This window comes from Sparus aurata, chromosome 8 (genome assembly GCF_900880675.1).
Source record: "Sparus aurata chromosome 8, fSpaAur1.1, whole genome shotgun sequence".
Classification (NCBI taxonomy): Eukaryota; Metazoa; Chordata; class Actinopteri; order Spariformes; family Sparidae; genus Sparus; species Sparus aurata.
This window is the reverse complement of record NC_044194.1, coordinates 32,226,110-32,241,688: the sequence shown is the minus strand read 5'-3', so window position 1 is coordinate 32,241,688 and position 15,579 is coordinate 32,226,110. Positions and strand designations below refer to the sequence as shown.

At 40.8% G+C, this 15,579-nt stretch overlaps 1 protein-coding gene across 5 annotated transcripts in view; it reads left to right on the top strand.

Moving 5' to 3' along the window:
• Positions 1-15,579, top strand: part of LOC115586349 (synaptic vesicle glycoprotein 2B-like) — a 104,031-nt gene that overhangs the window by 51,320 nt on the left and 37,132 nt on the right. For 4 of the 5 annotated variants that reach the window (XR_003984860.1, XM_030425312.1, XM_030425313.1 and 1 more), the window contains 2 exons: positions 12,546-13,189; positions 15,307-15,533. The exons of the other annotated variant lie outside the window; for it this stretch is intronic. Coding sequence is in view for 3 of the 4 variants with exons in the window: in XM_030425312.1 (XP_030281172.1) it covers positions 12,954-13,189; positions 15,307-15,533 (463 nt within the window). In the remaining variant the exon portion in view is untranslated. The remainder of the gene's footprint in view (positions 1-12,545; positions 13,190-15,306; positions 15,534-15,579) is intronic. 5 annotated transcript variants of the gene reach the window in all.

Below are 15,579 nucleotides of genomic sequence, written 5' to 3'. Positions count from 1 at the left end.
TCTCTCTATCGTTAGATTTATACTACGTCTCATTAATATCATAACTCCTTTTGTACGGCTTCCATCTGTTGATGCCACAATGGGTTTATAATAGTAATTCTGAACTCTGGAAACATCATCAGGTTTGAGATGCGTTTCCTGAATCAACGCAATATCTATCTTTTTCCTATGTAGGAAATTTAGGACCTTAGATCGTTTATATGGAGAGTTAAGTCCCCTAACATTAAATGATACAATTTTAAAGTTCCCTAACCCATCTGAGTTGGCAGGGTTCATCTGAATAATATTTTGAATGTTGGTGGAGCTCTGGGAAAACTCTCTACTTCCCCCTCCCCCACTTTTCCCTCTTCCCCCCCTATTTAACCCTCTACTTCTAAACATCCGTGAGTGTCACTCAGCAGTGTCAGCATTAAGCTCTAACTACTCCCGCCCCCCCATAACAAAGCAGTTATCTTGTATTGTCGTCCTCATAAACATTAGCATTAGATAAACATATTCACATTGATAACAAAATAAATCAAACAATGGCTCCACTGTGATAAACCATTTCCAATTTAACTAAGGTAACTTTAAGTAAGGAGCTCGACCTCACTTTACTGAGAGCCTGTTGCTTCAATACCTAAAACTTAACCAAAACATATGGAGCGTTTCATACATTTAACGGGCTAAAAATTACTCTATTTAACTATTAAGAACCGTGTGAATAAGTTGTAACAAACGTGCAAAAAACAAACAAAAACCCACAGTTAACCAGTCATTATTAAACCAACTTGCGGTATGTGTACATCAGCACATACATTCAAATTCCTCACTGCATCTCTGTGTCCTCCCGCTGCTCGTCTGCTCCCGGCTCCGTGACCTCCTCCGCCCCACACAGCCCCACCGACCTCAGGGCTTCACTCGCCTGCTCAACGGAGTTGAAAGACATTATTTTGCCTTCGTTATTTACCTTCAAGATCGCTGGGTATATGAGGAACGACTTGATCCCTTTCTGGCGTCGTTTAGCTCGGAGGTCCTTGTATTTCTGCCGCTCTTGTGTCGTACCGGGGCTGTAGTCAGCGAAGAAGTGCAGCTGGACACCGCCGGGCAGAGCGGGCTTGGCCCTCCTGGCTCCCTCCAGAACGGCCTGGCGGTAGGTGTATCGCAGGAGCCTGAAAATCATGGTCCGCGGTCGGGAGGCGTTGTTAGAATATATCCGATGTGCACGATCAATCTCCAGCGGTGTGTCATGTAGATCTTTAAGAGAGGGGATCCATCTAGGGAGCATCTTCTTAAGGAAGCCTCTCGGATCGTTGCCCTCAGCACCGCTCGGTAAGTTGACCAGCCGCACGTTGTTCCTCCGTGATCTGTCCTCAAGCTCATTTATCTTCCTCCGTAGCACATTAACTTCTGTGAGGCATGAACTGGTATCTTGCTCGGTCTTGCGCAGGCTAGTTTGGATAGCTTCTATCTTGTTGAACACCGTGTTGAATTTTTTGGCGTGGTTTTCAGCTTGTTCTTTAAGTGACCACAAGATGTTACCATTCTCTACCATATGCTTTTCTATGTGGTCAAGAGCTTTGGCCAGCGACTCATTAAGCATGCTAGCTACCGTTTCTTGCAAGTTTTCCATCTCCGTGGCCATGACCTGCTTAATTAGCATAGCCATGTCCTCGTTAGCAGCGTCGGTAGCTTGGTGTCGTCGGCTCAAATCTTGCCTCTTGGTCGTGTTTGCTTCCTTTTTTGATGCCATTTCTCCAGTGTTGTTGTTTCGACTACTTTAACGCGGCTTTCAGTTGTTTATCTGTCCAAAAAAAGTATAAGGTATGGGGGGTCTGCGTCAGAGCTCAATGACGGGCAGCCATCCTGCTTCGCGCCTCACCGGAAGTCAAAACATGGTTATTTCTGACATTAAACTGGTAAGGAGGATGTTCAAAAAATGCAGAGAAAATTCCTCTTTCCGATACAATGCAGTGGTTTAGTAACCACACACACACACACACAAATGTACCCCTTACTTTTAACTAATAAAAGTTGTAAAATACCTATTTTGAACTGAAACCATTGATTTTCGCAGAGGTAGAATCTGTTTTCAAAGTCATGGGTTGAAATGTTTCCCATTGTTGGCCAAGTTGTATAAGGATTTATCCATGTTGTCACTGATAACAATTCATATCATGAACCTAGTGTTAGCCGGCAGTATAACTTGCTAACAAGCACATAAACCTGGTGCTGAATTAAAAGAACACAAGGTTAAAATATGTAAATATGTACTTGTACTCTGCACAAGGTTAATATATGTACTTACTGAATTGGTGTGTGAAGCAAAATAATCGCCGTTATGCTGAAAATAATGAAGAGTGCTTTTGAGGCAATGTCCGGTCCGGTTCCACTTGGGCTTGCTCCAGCAAGTTGAACAAAGAAACCTTATGCGGCAAGTAGAGGTAATTGCTCTGCGCATGTGCACAAGTTGAAAACAAATAAGTGGCGGGTGAAGTATTCAGATCTTCAGTAAATAGGACTAATACTACTCCGTGAAACTACTCTAACAGTACAAGCAAAGGTACTGCTCTTAGTTAAGTAAAAGCATATAATCAGAGAAATGTTCTTAAAGTACTGAAAGTAAAAGTAGCCTATGGTCCTTGTGACTGTTATTATTATATCATTTAATTACTACTCGTGCATTTATGTGAAAGCAGAATTTATTTTTTTATTTTAATGTTTATTTAACAGGGACGATACATACAACTTTGCCATGGAAAATGGGAAAATGTGATGCATATAAGACGTCTAGCTTCAGCTAATTTGCAGTCTTTGTCCCTGGTCAGGCTTTAGAATAGCACTTTACCACCGTAATTAGTAGAGGAGGAGCTAATCTTGTGTGTGCACAAATCTTAATTTTAAAATTAACTAGTTATATCTAAAGCTGTAGTTGTGGAGAGTAGCATGAAAAGAAAAAGACTCAAGTACTTACAGTACTTGTACAAGTACGTACAAGTACAGTACTTGAGTAAATGTACTAAGTTATATTCCAGCACAGAAAAAAAGCCGAAAAATTATTTTTTCTAAATGAATACAACTCAAGTGCATTGAGTTGGTGAGATTTTTTAACACTAAATTACAAGTAACTTGAGTAAAATGAGTGTTAATAACAAGTTGATAAAAACTGAATTTGGCCCACTAATTCTTTTTTATTTTATACTAAGATTCGAGATTCAAGATGTTTTATTGTCATATGCACATAGTTTACACCAGGCAATGAAATTCTTAATTTGCAAGTTTCCCGACACACAAAATATAAAAAAAAAAATATATAAAATATAAAATATACACAATATACTTATAAGAAGATGTATAAGTGACAGGCATGTTTGCATGTGCAACGTTCGCATTCAGCAGAGGCACTGAAAGACATGAGAGATATATAGAATGCTGAAGGCATTCACATTATTGTTCTTCTGGAATTTTTTTTAGTTATTATTCTTCTGTACGTTTTTTCGGCACGTTTCTTCTCCTACAAATCTTGAGCTTTGAAACCATTCAACCATCAAAATGTTCAGCTTTTTAAGGACAATACTGCTTGTATTTTTCTCTTTTCAATCTTTCATACTTTTAGAAATATCAGCTTATCATCTTTTTCTGCAAACTTTTTCCCATTCATCCTTTCGGGGATTTTTTCAAATTTCATTCTGCTATAACTTTAGCACACGTTCAGATATAGAAACCGTTCAACTATTAAAATGTTCAGCTTTTCAAGCTCTTTCTGCCTTGTACTTTTCAGCTTTTTAACCTTTCAACTTCTTTCAGAAATTTAGCTTTTTCCCAAAATAAAATTAACATTGAATCAAACGGGAAAAGCTTCAAATCCTCTTCAAAACTCATCGAATTTCAACCTTTTCTTGTTCCTCATACGTTGAGCTAGAGACACCATTCAAACTTTAAAACACTCACAAGGCCTTGAAATATTGGTGATGTATTCAGTTTTTAAAAATCTTGTACGGTTTTGAAAATGCTGCAGTTTTAGTTTTAAGGATTTTTAGCCTGTCTTCTGAGTTTATAATGGGTGTGTATTGCATCAGCTAGAGTGTGTGACATCATCGCTAGAGTGTAGAGCAGCCTCAAAGATTGGAGAAAAAATTGTCTTCAGCTTGATTTTGATCCCACATCTTTTACTTGACATAGACAATATATGCAATGAAATGTAGGAAATCTTGTTGGGTGTCAGCTGATGGTCTTATTTCAGATGTAAGACTTACAGTTTTGGATTTAGAAGCCCCCCCCCCCCCCCCCCCCCCCCCCCCCCCCCCAAAGCCGCGATGTTGATTTTGAGGCTAAATTTCTGGAGGAGAGCAGACAGTACCTGATTTGTCTCTTGCTTTTCTGCCCTCATTTCTCACTCTACAGAAATAAAAACGACATGACCGAGTTCAGCCATGTCTCCTCTCACTCACCATATAGATATTTGGGCAATAACCATTACAGTTTTTTCAAAAATCGCAGGAGTTTGGGAGGCGTTTTTTCATTCTTATGGGGACATTTTCATCTGGCTTTTCTACTTCGTGTGTATCTGAAGAATGCGTGTGTATTGCATCAGCTAGAGTGCTTGACATCATCACTAGAGTGTAGAGCAGCTGGAAAATCTGGAGAAAGAATTGTCTTCAGCTGGATTTTGATCCCAAATCTTTTACTTAACATAGACAATGTATACATACAAAATGTAGGAAATCTTGTTGGCTTTCTTCATGGTTGCTCCTCCTCCAGCGTATGTGCAGCCATTTTAAGCTCTTTGACCCTTTGACTTTTTTACATTTTCATGCTTTTTCACCTTTTTAAGCTTTTTTGGCCCTCTTACTCTACAGCTTTTCATCCTTTGTCACCTTTGTCACCTTTTTAAGCTTTTTCAGCGCGTTTACTCTACATCTTTTCATCCTTTTTTCACGATTTTAACCTCTTCCAGCCCTTTTACTCTACAGTTTTTCACCTTTTCATCCTGTTTTCACCTTTTTAAGCTCTTTTACCCTTAAACTCTTTTACCCCTTACATTTTCATCCTTTTTTCACCTTCTTAAGCTTTTTCGGCTCTCTTGCTTCACAGGTTTTCACCCTTTTAATCCTTTTTTCACCCTTTATGCTCTTTCAGCCTTTAACTTTTCAACTTTTTTGCCCTTTTCCACCATTTTAACTTCTTCCAGCCCTCTTACTCTACAGCTTTTCATCCTTTATCACTTTTTAAGCTTTTCCGGCCCTCTTATTCTACAGCTTTTCATCCTTTTTTAACCTTTTTAAGCTTTATCAGCCTTTAACTTTTCAAATTTTTAGCCTTTTTACCATTTTTACCTCTTCCAGCCCGCTTACTCTACAGCTTTTCACCTTTTCAGCCTTTTTTAAAGGCGCCATATGTAAGAATGTGGCCGAAAACGGTTACTACACTCAAATTCAAAATACTGCGGCGAGTCGTATCCGCCACCCCCTCCCCTCCAGACTCGAGGTTCACTGCATGAAAAGTGGGATTTTCGGCTCCATAAATTTCCCTAATTTTCGGCAGTTAACAACAATTTACAGGCTTTGAACGTAGCGTTCGTCTGTGCCGAAAATTGTTGGAAATGAACTATGACGTCAGTGGAGCTCGCGGAGGTGCGAACGGCTCTAATTTGCATATGAATAGCAGCGAAACCACGCCTGGCCAGAGAATGTATGGCCTAGCTTGAATTTCCTCACTCAGTATTGGATGAAACCACTACTTTTAAACACGAAAAATCACTTGTGATTGGTTGGCAGATCTGTCACTATTGGTCACCCTGGGTCATTATAAATATAAACCATCCAGACACCCCGCCGTCTTCCTCCTCAGACATCAGGTCCATGGTGGCGCACTTCCAAAGGTCCACCTCATCCTCAGCTAGCACACTGTCATGCTTCCAGCAGCTGTAACAATCAAAACAATCAATAAAGACAATCAGTACTGCGTGATGCACTGCATATGGACACAACACATCTATTAATGCACCCGAATAATAGTCACATTGACCAAAAACTGATCTAATCTAACCCTCCTTGTTCTCGGTCGACCCCGAGCGGAACTCCTCACAGCTTCAGCCTGCAATGGAAGATCTGGTTGTTTGTACCTGAAGCTACTGCATACTGTCTTACAGGCAGCTGGAAAACAATTAAATGAGAGTAGTATGAATAAAGAAAACGTAAGTCACAGTAAAATTAAACAAGAAAGGAGAAAACAGTAAACGTTACTTACACACGATGGCGTCATTATCGGCATCATGTAAATCTGGACTTGCAGACATAGCTCCAAGCTAATAGGAGGTCATGGCCTCGTTGTGATGCAAGGTTAGTCTGTGAGAATAAAATGCTCGCAGCGATAAACCTCCGTGTCCCTCTGCGGCAGCGAAGCGACCTCCGTCAGCGACACTCTCCGCGGCGACCCGGCAAAGCTTCTTCCGTCAGCGCAGGCCTCCTCTCGACAATGGCCGTTCCGCTAGCCTAGCTCCGGCTAGCCTAGCTCCTGCTAGCCTAGCTTAGCTCCTGCTAGCTAGCTTAGCCGAACTTGCTTCGTGTCCAATAAAACACTTCGACTGCGATGGAGAGTCCAACTCACACACTCACAGCACATCGTCCGACAACAGTTCACAGTCTGTTAATGATAAAACACGACACTGACGACACACACAGTCCACTGTAAGCTGCCCGACGCCATTAACTCTCCGCTCCTTCTTCCTCGCCACTCACGCTCCGGTCAACCCAGAAGTGTAAAAACTCTTACAGGTCATGAACTCTCACATGTAATAACAATTACTTTAACTTCTTTTAAACATTCAGAACCCATGAAATTATATTTTAATGTCGCACATTTAAAACAGAAATTATTTATACATTTCAATATCTTATTTTTCTCAAAATATGTCATTTAAATTTTAACTTTTAACAACTGCCGTTTTATCTTTAACTTGGTCTCAGGAGAGAGAAAAAAAGAATAAAAAACCTTTTTTACATAACATTGGCCATTGCTAATGACATACAAAGTAATTAATCTAGCATACTTAATTCCGTTCCGTTCCGTTTTCTTTCCGCTTATCCATGAGGGTCGCGGGATGTTGCCGCTTTTTTCCCCCCTAAGGGGTTGCGGGGCTTACTGGGGCCAAATCCAGTCTTACTCTATGGGCGTAGGCCAGGGTACGCCCTGGACGAGTCGCCAGCTCATCGCAGGACCCTTACTGATGGCAGTGGCTGCCTTCACAAGGTGCCAACTGCACATCAGGAGCAACTTCGGGGTTCAGTATCTTGCTCAAGGATACTTCGACTTGTAGCTCAGTCCCGCCCTGGGGAGCTGGGATTTGAACCAGTGATCTTCTGATCACCAGTCAACCAGCTCTACCCACTGAGCTACAGCATACTTAATTAAATAATTCAATTCAAGCTAAAGTTTAAGAGTCTATTATTAGGCTATACTGAGCCTTATCTATTTATACCAGAGATTTTCTTAAAATGAAGTTAATACCTTTTAGAAAAAGGTCACCTGGAGTAAAACTCCCCCTGCTACCCTGATTTGCATTTGTATAGCTCACAGCATTTTCATTTACATGTTAAAGCCTCCCCTAGAATCAGGGGGAGGTGGGTCATGGGGGGACAACTGCCACGCAAGGCCCACGTCAATTTCCGACAATTTCCGTCAGCTTTCCTGCAAATTGCAAATTGCCGTGAATTGTCGCAAACCTCAAATTCCACGACAATTTACAGTGCCGCATACTGACGAAAATCCCACTTTTCATGCAGTGGTTGCCAGAGCGGACACACAATTCTGTTCTCTCAGTAAAGATCAAGATGTATTATTATTTATGGTAACGTTAGCTGTTGACTAGGGATGGACATATCAGATGGAATAACGTTATGCATGATATTTGACAGAACTGTCCTTCATTTTTGCCTCCCATTTTATAAAGTTATATAGTTTATGGCGATATACATGCAAAGACCTAAAGAGGACTCGAATTTGGCTAAGTATCAAATGTAAGATTTTGTATTGTCCAGCCGCTGCTGGCAAACGCGTCGATAGCGGCTGGACATCAACTGGACAGTGGCTGGACATCGACTGGACAGCAGCTGGACACTGAGCGGACAGCGACACCGTGGAGACCGAATGCCCGTACCAGGACAGTGCTAATGCTGCTAGCGAATAACGTTATTACTCGACAGTTCAAAGTATTCAAAATGTCCATCCCCATCAAGCTATGATGCTAACTTAGTTAGCCAAGCTTAACTTACCTGTCTAGGAGAAGAGTAGTCAATTCTGCATCCATTTTCAAATTCCTGTCAGCTTTCAACTGTCTCCACCGTTCAAATGCATCTCCTACATAGACCCTCGCTTTGCCTCGAATTTTATCTTGCCGTTTTTGTGATTCATAACGAGGTCTTTAAGATTTCGTTGCCTCCGCCATTGTAGCTCAGTTGCAACTGGCAACCTGTGGTTAATCAGCAGCTGAGACTCTACTGACTGCAATGATTTGTAGACGGCAGTGGGTGGCGCCACATGCCATAACATGATTTCAAAACATCAACATGATTTGTGGTCTGCAAAAGATTTTTTTTAATGCAAATATTTTGGCTGTACTGTTGTTGTTGGTCAGTTCAGTATGTTATATGACATTATTCCTGAGTCTCTGTGACATATTAAGAAGATTTTAGGGCCAGTTGCTTTAGATTTCTCACATATTGTACCTTTAATCTTTTTAACCTCTTCCAGCCTTCTTACTCTACAGCTTTTCATCCTTTTTTCACCTTTTTAAACTCTTCCAGCCCTCTTACTCTACAGGTTTTCATATTTTTTTCACCATATTAACATATTTTTTAGCCTACTTTCACCTTTTAACATCTTCCTGCCGTCTTAATCTACAGCTTTTCGCCTTTTTTTCAACATTCTAATAGTTTTATGCATTTTCGGCAGTACGTTCAGCAGATTTCCGAAATTAATTCGGCCTTCAGCATTCACACTGCATTTTCGCAGGAAATGCAATTTTTCTAGTTGTACTTCTAATACTACACTACCACTCTCAGCATATTTCACCATTACTCAACATGTGGTCCTATGATATGTTTAATCATGTTGCTAGTGTGATATGCTAAGTCAAAATGCAGGGTTATTTTGTCATACAAATTGAGAATATGTGTCCTGCGGAGAAGAGCTGATCTGTGGTTGCAGCTTGGCAGTGGCAGTGACTGGTCTCCTGGCTAAGAAAGCGTCCATATGGTGGATACGTCGCAGTCACCTCTGAGACAACATGAACAGGAAGGAAGACTTAGGGCTCTATTTTCCTGCCAGTACAGGTCACAGAGTCACAACAGCAAACTGGCATTTCCTTGAAGAGCACTGAGGATATTTGTAATTACAGGTCGCTGAGATGAGATACATGATGTGATAGTGTTACGCTGACACCTCGGCCCAGGGACTGTAAACTCAAACACAGAGTGGGCCAAATTTAAAATCCAGGACTATCTCGAGGGCTGAACAGAGTCAACATTTATTTAAAAGGATAAAACAGGCTACTGGATGCAAATGCGGAGGGAAAACATTAAGTGCTAGAGCCAGATGTTTGGCACATTTTCTTAGCTGCCATTTCATCAGTGTTTAGGGTTAGGTTTTGTGCTGAGGAAACCCTCGAGATGGGGTGAAGGTGAATCAGTGAGACAGCTCCTTTGTGGGTTTTTATTCATCTTCATCACAGAGAAAAGCTGCTCATATAGGTATGTGCTTACAAACATGCAGAGCATTTGGGCAGCATGTAGATGGAGTTGAGGCATCATTGCAGGGATGAAGCTTGGAAACTGTGCAGCGCCCACAGAGTCATACTTTGCCTTGAGTGTATTATTACACTGGAGGTCTCTCAGCTCCATTTGGTTGGAAAAGTCACCTCACAAACTCTGTGACAGAGTGCACCCAGCAAATTGCACTGATGGGAGAGCAGTGGAAAAATGTCTTGTCATTGTTTGGCAACACAATGTGACTAAAGTTTCCTTGCTGCATCTGAGTCTCCCACAGGCGCAGGGCCCTCGTCCCTGAAGCTGGAGGTTTAGCACAATGATATGTTTCTTTATGTTGCACAAAAACACCAGATCACATCTTCACTTTTCCTCAGCGCCGCCCCTCCCTACACGCAGAACACACACTGTGCGTAGGGTCCCACGATCCATGGGGGCCCCATTTTGCGCAAGGGGATGCATTCTCTGCAAATGCGCAAAGGATGCGCAGCGCTGCAGTGAGGCGCACATAGAGCGCCAAGTCAGCCCGAGGCAGGAGAGAGAGAAAAATAGACGAGTAATCTGACACCGCACGCGTTGCCGCAATGATTGACAGCACGCAGCATCTGACCAATCAGCAGTCAGATGCTCTGACAGTCAGTTGGATGCAGGTGGAGAGATGGCCTCCAAACGGCAACATGAATCGGGAGCAAGCAAAAGAAAGAAAAAGTAAAACAAGAAGAGGCTCGTGCGTCACTTGAAAGTGGGTGTGTTGTTGAAATTAAAAAAAAAACTTTGTGGCATAAACACCCCAGTCTGCTAATCATGAGACAGAAGAGGGGATAATTCTGTCTAGATGTGGACTGGAGATTACATTTTCCAGCGGCCCTGATTATCATTTATTGAAAGTCTTGTTAACTGCCTTCACCTCTGTTGAAAAAGGAGTGGTTAATTGGCCAGTTGGTGGCTCAGGTTTTCATATATATAATAGCATTAGATAAAATAAGATAAATTAAGATAATCCTTTATTTGACCCACAATGGAGAAATTTAAAGCATTGCAGCAGCAAAGAGCAGTGTAGGAATATAGAGCCTAAGTACAAAATTTTAAAATAAGTATGTGAAAATATTGAAATATTGAATATCATCAAATCAAATCATAATGAATATTATCATTAGTCGTATTTGCATACATTGTATTTTAATCTCTGTGAGGCTAGTATTTACATTAATTTCCAAAACAAATCTTAATAATCTGCTTGTATGATGGATTTTTTTTCATAATGCTGAAGTTTGTTACTAAGGGTGACACGGAGCCAGCGCCCAGCACGTCACCAGGGCCATAAACACTATGTCATCTGTAAAAGGCTTGTTCCATTGTTGAAAGAGTCTGTTCATTTGATTTGCTCCTACTAATAAAGGTTGTAAACCTAAATGGCATTTTGTGATACAGTCATTTTGTATTGGGGGACTTCAAAATAAAATTGTGCCTTGGCCCCTAATTTGTCCGGGGGTGGCCCTGTCCGGAGCTCTGTGGCATCTTTCCCTTTGCTCCCCAGAAACTGTCAGATTTATTCATGTAATTCAAAGAATCTCTTAAGCTCTTTCGCTCCACTTCCCACCTCTGTGATAGGGCACAGTGTCATGTTCAGTTGACTTCTGACCTCGAATGTACAATAAAGTGGGGGGAAGGTGCAGGTGGGCTTGCCGGTCTGGGCATGCTAGCTGTTGCAGTGCATTCTGGGATTTGTCGTGTCAACAGTATTTGTCTTATATACCAGTAGGCCATATGATGGACATATGGTATTCTATCGTGGGCCAGATATAATTGTACCCTGGGCCGGATGTGGATGTGAGTTTGACATGTCTGATTCAGATGATCCCCTGATTTTTACTCGAAAGTCATCATCAGGCAAAAAAAAAAAATCTGCTCATGCAGTTCTTTGTTTTATGGCTACTGAAAGATAGTATATAAATCAATGCTTCTCAAGAGAGAGCTAAAACATCAAACTTTTCATTTATTTATTTATCATTATTTTTGTAATTTGAAGTTATTAGATTTTATTTTACTTTTCTCCAATCTCTCCTTATGGATGTTTCTAAAACTACCTTTTATTTTTATGTCTTGCTAATTAAAAGCCAAAAAAAAACAAAAAAACTAATGATATTCTGATTTTAGGATGTTTACATGCTATGATGAGCATTATAAACAATGTACCTGCTTAGTATCAGCTTGTTAAAATGAGCATGTTAGCATTTAGGGGAATTAGAGGCTTTTGTCTGCTTTCTGGTATGTGACCCAGTAAAATTATAGGATTCACCGTGAATGACACCATGTGCCCGCCTTGGGTAGGTAAAATGATTTGTTAACTTACTGTGATGAGTGTGAATAACGTGCGTCAGCAGCATGTGACAGATTTTACAATAAATCTTCAAACATTACACTGAAATAATTTATCCTGTCAAATGGATGAAAAATATTTTTTGTTAGAGGATATTATTAGTGATACAGAATTTGCATAGGAAAAGGAAAGAAATAGGAAAGAATCACTTTAAAGTTAAAGTGGGGTTATTATTTCCCCACATCCACAAATTATGTAACTGCTGAGAGGAAACAACCATCTCATCGTTTCTCTTGTGGATGAGCAAAAACACAAAAAAACTGCATTGCTATGTGACTGAGCAATCTGCCATAAAGTTCAAGTTGAACTGGTTCTGCACATTGAGACATTAGAGAATAGGTTGTACAGTTACATGTACAGAGATGATGCAGAGACTTGTTTTTCTTTTGAGGATACACTTATCTCATTCTTTTTCTTGTCAGGAGTGAAAACTGAAGAGATCTGAGGCCCTCAGAGTCTCCACCAGCATCACCTCAACTCAAACCAGGAGCTGAGACGGACACATTATTACACAAACAAGTTCCACCTTATGTTCATATATGTTCAGAATATCTGCTCTTATCTAACAAATCTTTTAGGGAATTTTTAACTCACTACTTTCTTTAAATGCTAGTGACAGGAACAGTCACTGTAACTAATGACTGTGACACAAGTAGTCTAGGTTATTTGCACTTTTAGGCTAATTAACTCATCATGTGTCTGAAAGTTTGCTTATCATAATCACTTTTTCCTGAAATTTATCATCAGACGAGACATACCTGACACAGCAAACAAAAGCCTTCTATCTGCTGTAAAATTAGCTCTTAGCCCAGCAGGCCCACTGAGCCAAGATGGCTGACCCCTATGCAAACAATGTATACCACCAAGGAGGGGATGACAGCTATGGGACTTACGGAGAAGGTGGTGGCCAAGATGGATATGGTTACCAGGCTAACTACCCTCCCCATGAAGAGGACACAGCAAGTGACGCAACAGAAGGACACGATGAAGAGGATCAATTGTACGAAGGAGAATATCAAGGGATACCTCATCCTGATGAAGTGAAGGCTGCACAGCGAGCCACACGGTAAGCCACAGCAGATTTCTTCTTTATGTTCTTCTTCTAATGTACCAAAAACCAGAGAATAATGTGCATGTATGGCTACAGACTGCACTCTCACCTTATTAGTCTCCTCACTTTAGGTCCAACTTTCTCAGACGCCAACCTTCTCTTAACCCTCACTCAGATGTAGGCGACAGTGCAGAAGCATCTGTTTATTTTTACACACAACAGTTGCATGTCGACCCCCTGCATCCATGTGCCATCTCTGGTTTTTCTTCTGCTTGCAGTTCTCATGCATTGCTTCAGTGTTCCTGCTCCAAGCTGCGTTGATCCCAACTTATTAATGTACCTGCTCTAAAGCCAGAGGTTTTGGATTTATAGCCCATATACATTTAGCAATACATAATGCAGCACTGTACTTAGGTTACATTTTGAGGTAAATGTATTCAAGACTAAATTACCTCCAGTGATGTCACCCAGTGGCCAAACTGCCTTGTGGGTAATGCAGGCACTATGTTTTGAAAAGGAAGAAGAATGTGTGGACTAAAAGCTGTCTCCATTCTGATCATTTGTTTTTCAACAGTCCATTTTGAGTCCAACAGTGTTACAGGAATTCAATCAGGTGGACTACCCTTCAAAACCTACACCTACCCATTACCCATAACGCAATGAAACCATTGAGTGACATCACTGGAGGACATTTTACACAGTGTACATGTAGCTTCCTCTGGAGCCATCGAGTCAGTACTCCCCAACACCTGTGAACACACTGTAATGTGGAAAACTGATGGAGTTACCCTTGAAGTAGCATTTTCGCTTTAGGATGTTTACTGGGGTTACACCCCATCTTTAGGCAGCCCTTTGGAAAGAACAGCCTTCCACCCCTGACCGTAATTAACCACAAAACAACACCATTAAAAAAAAAGATCCAAGTGGGATTTATTAATATAAAAATCAGCTGACAATCGAGACACTAGAAAAAATGACCATAAACTAAAATATTACAGAACAAAATCTTAGGCTGAGAAAAATCCCTTGCAGGCCTTAGTCCAGAAGAGTCTTCCCTGTGAGGCTGGCACGGGAGCTTCTAAGCACTTCCCCTCATGCCAGGTGCCCTTCATTAAGTAATCAGGGCAGATCTAGCGAGGACAGGAGGATAGAAGGGACAACCAGCTCAGAACAGATACAGCTGTAACACTGTACTTGTCAAAAAGTATTTTATTAGATTGTTGTGTAGGTAGTATTGGTCACGTAAATGCGAATATGTCCCTCAACACTGGCTTGGTTATAGAAAATGTGAAATTGCAGTAATGGCAGCCTTCCTCCATGACGTGTGTATAATGCAGACTGTTGAAACTTTCTTGAGTCGTGCAATCCATCACAGTGAACACCAAGCCTGCATTCATTTTAGTCAAAGTTGCATTTACTTTATGAGGTAATGCAGTCCAGACATTTTAAAGAAATCTGCACTTTAATTCCATTAAAGTTCCTCTGAGTAGGATTTAGTGGAATATAGCGATGAGATTGCAGCTTGCAACCAACTTGACTTACACTCCCCTAAAGTTGTTGCTAAACATGCAAAGTACCTCTCAGAGTGTTTGGTTTGTCCTTTCTGGGCTACTGTAGAAACATGGAGGTGCAACATGGTGGCAGTGCAACACCTTTGTAGATAAAAATGGCTCAGTCTAAGGTAATGAAAACACAGCATTTCTTAATTTTAGGTGATTATATACTAGTGAAAACAGGATTATGAATATTATTATAATATATTATATTTATTTATCCCCCTAAACACACAAAGATAATAACAACACTTACAATAGTGAATACAGGGTTGATGTTCACAGTATGAATTTATGCATTGATGCAGCATTACACCGGAGCTGCGTGGTTCTGTGAAAACATACAAAGTTGGCTTTGCACAAAGATTTTTGGTTGGATCAGATTTCAGCAATATTAATTCCTTAATTCTTATGATCAAACACAATATAATTACATTCCTGTTTAAAGACTTGTAATCCCTTAATCTGACGAACAACACCAGAGCTAATTGCAGATGTTTATGATATTATCGAAGGAATTGTTTTCAGTATCACACAGATTCCTGATACTTTTTTTTTTTTCCTCTATCCGTGTTTCAGAGCTAAATCTCGAGCAGCTGGCAGCGCAGTCTCTGAACTGGAGGAGTTGTCTGAACAATACGAAGACATCATAGAGGACTGCGGTCACGGGAGGTTCCAGTGGACACTCTTCACAGTGCTGGGCCTGGCTCTGATGGCTGATGGAGTCGAGTGTTTTGTGGTTGCTTTCGTTCTACCGTCTGCAGAAAAAGATCTGTGTTTGTCCAATGCAGAGAAAGGAATGCTGGGTAAGGGCTTTAATGATTTAATGTTGCTTACATTGTGGATTCATTA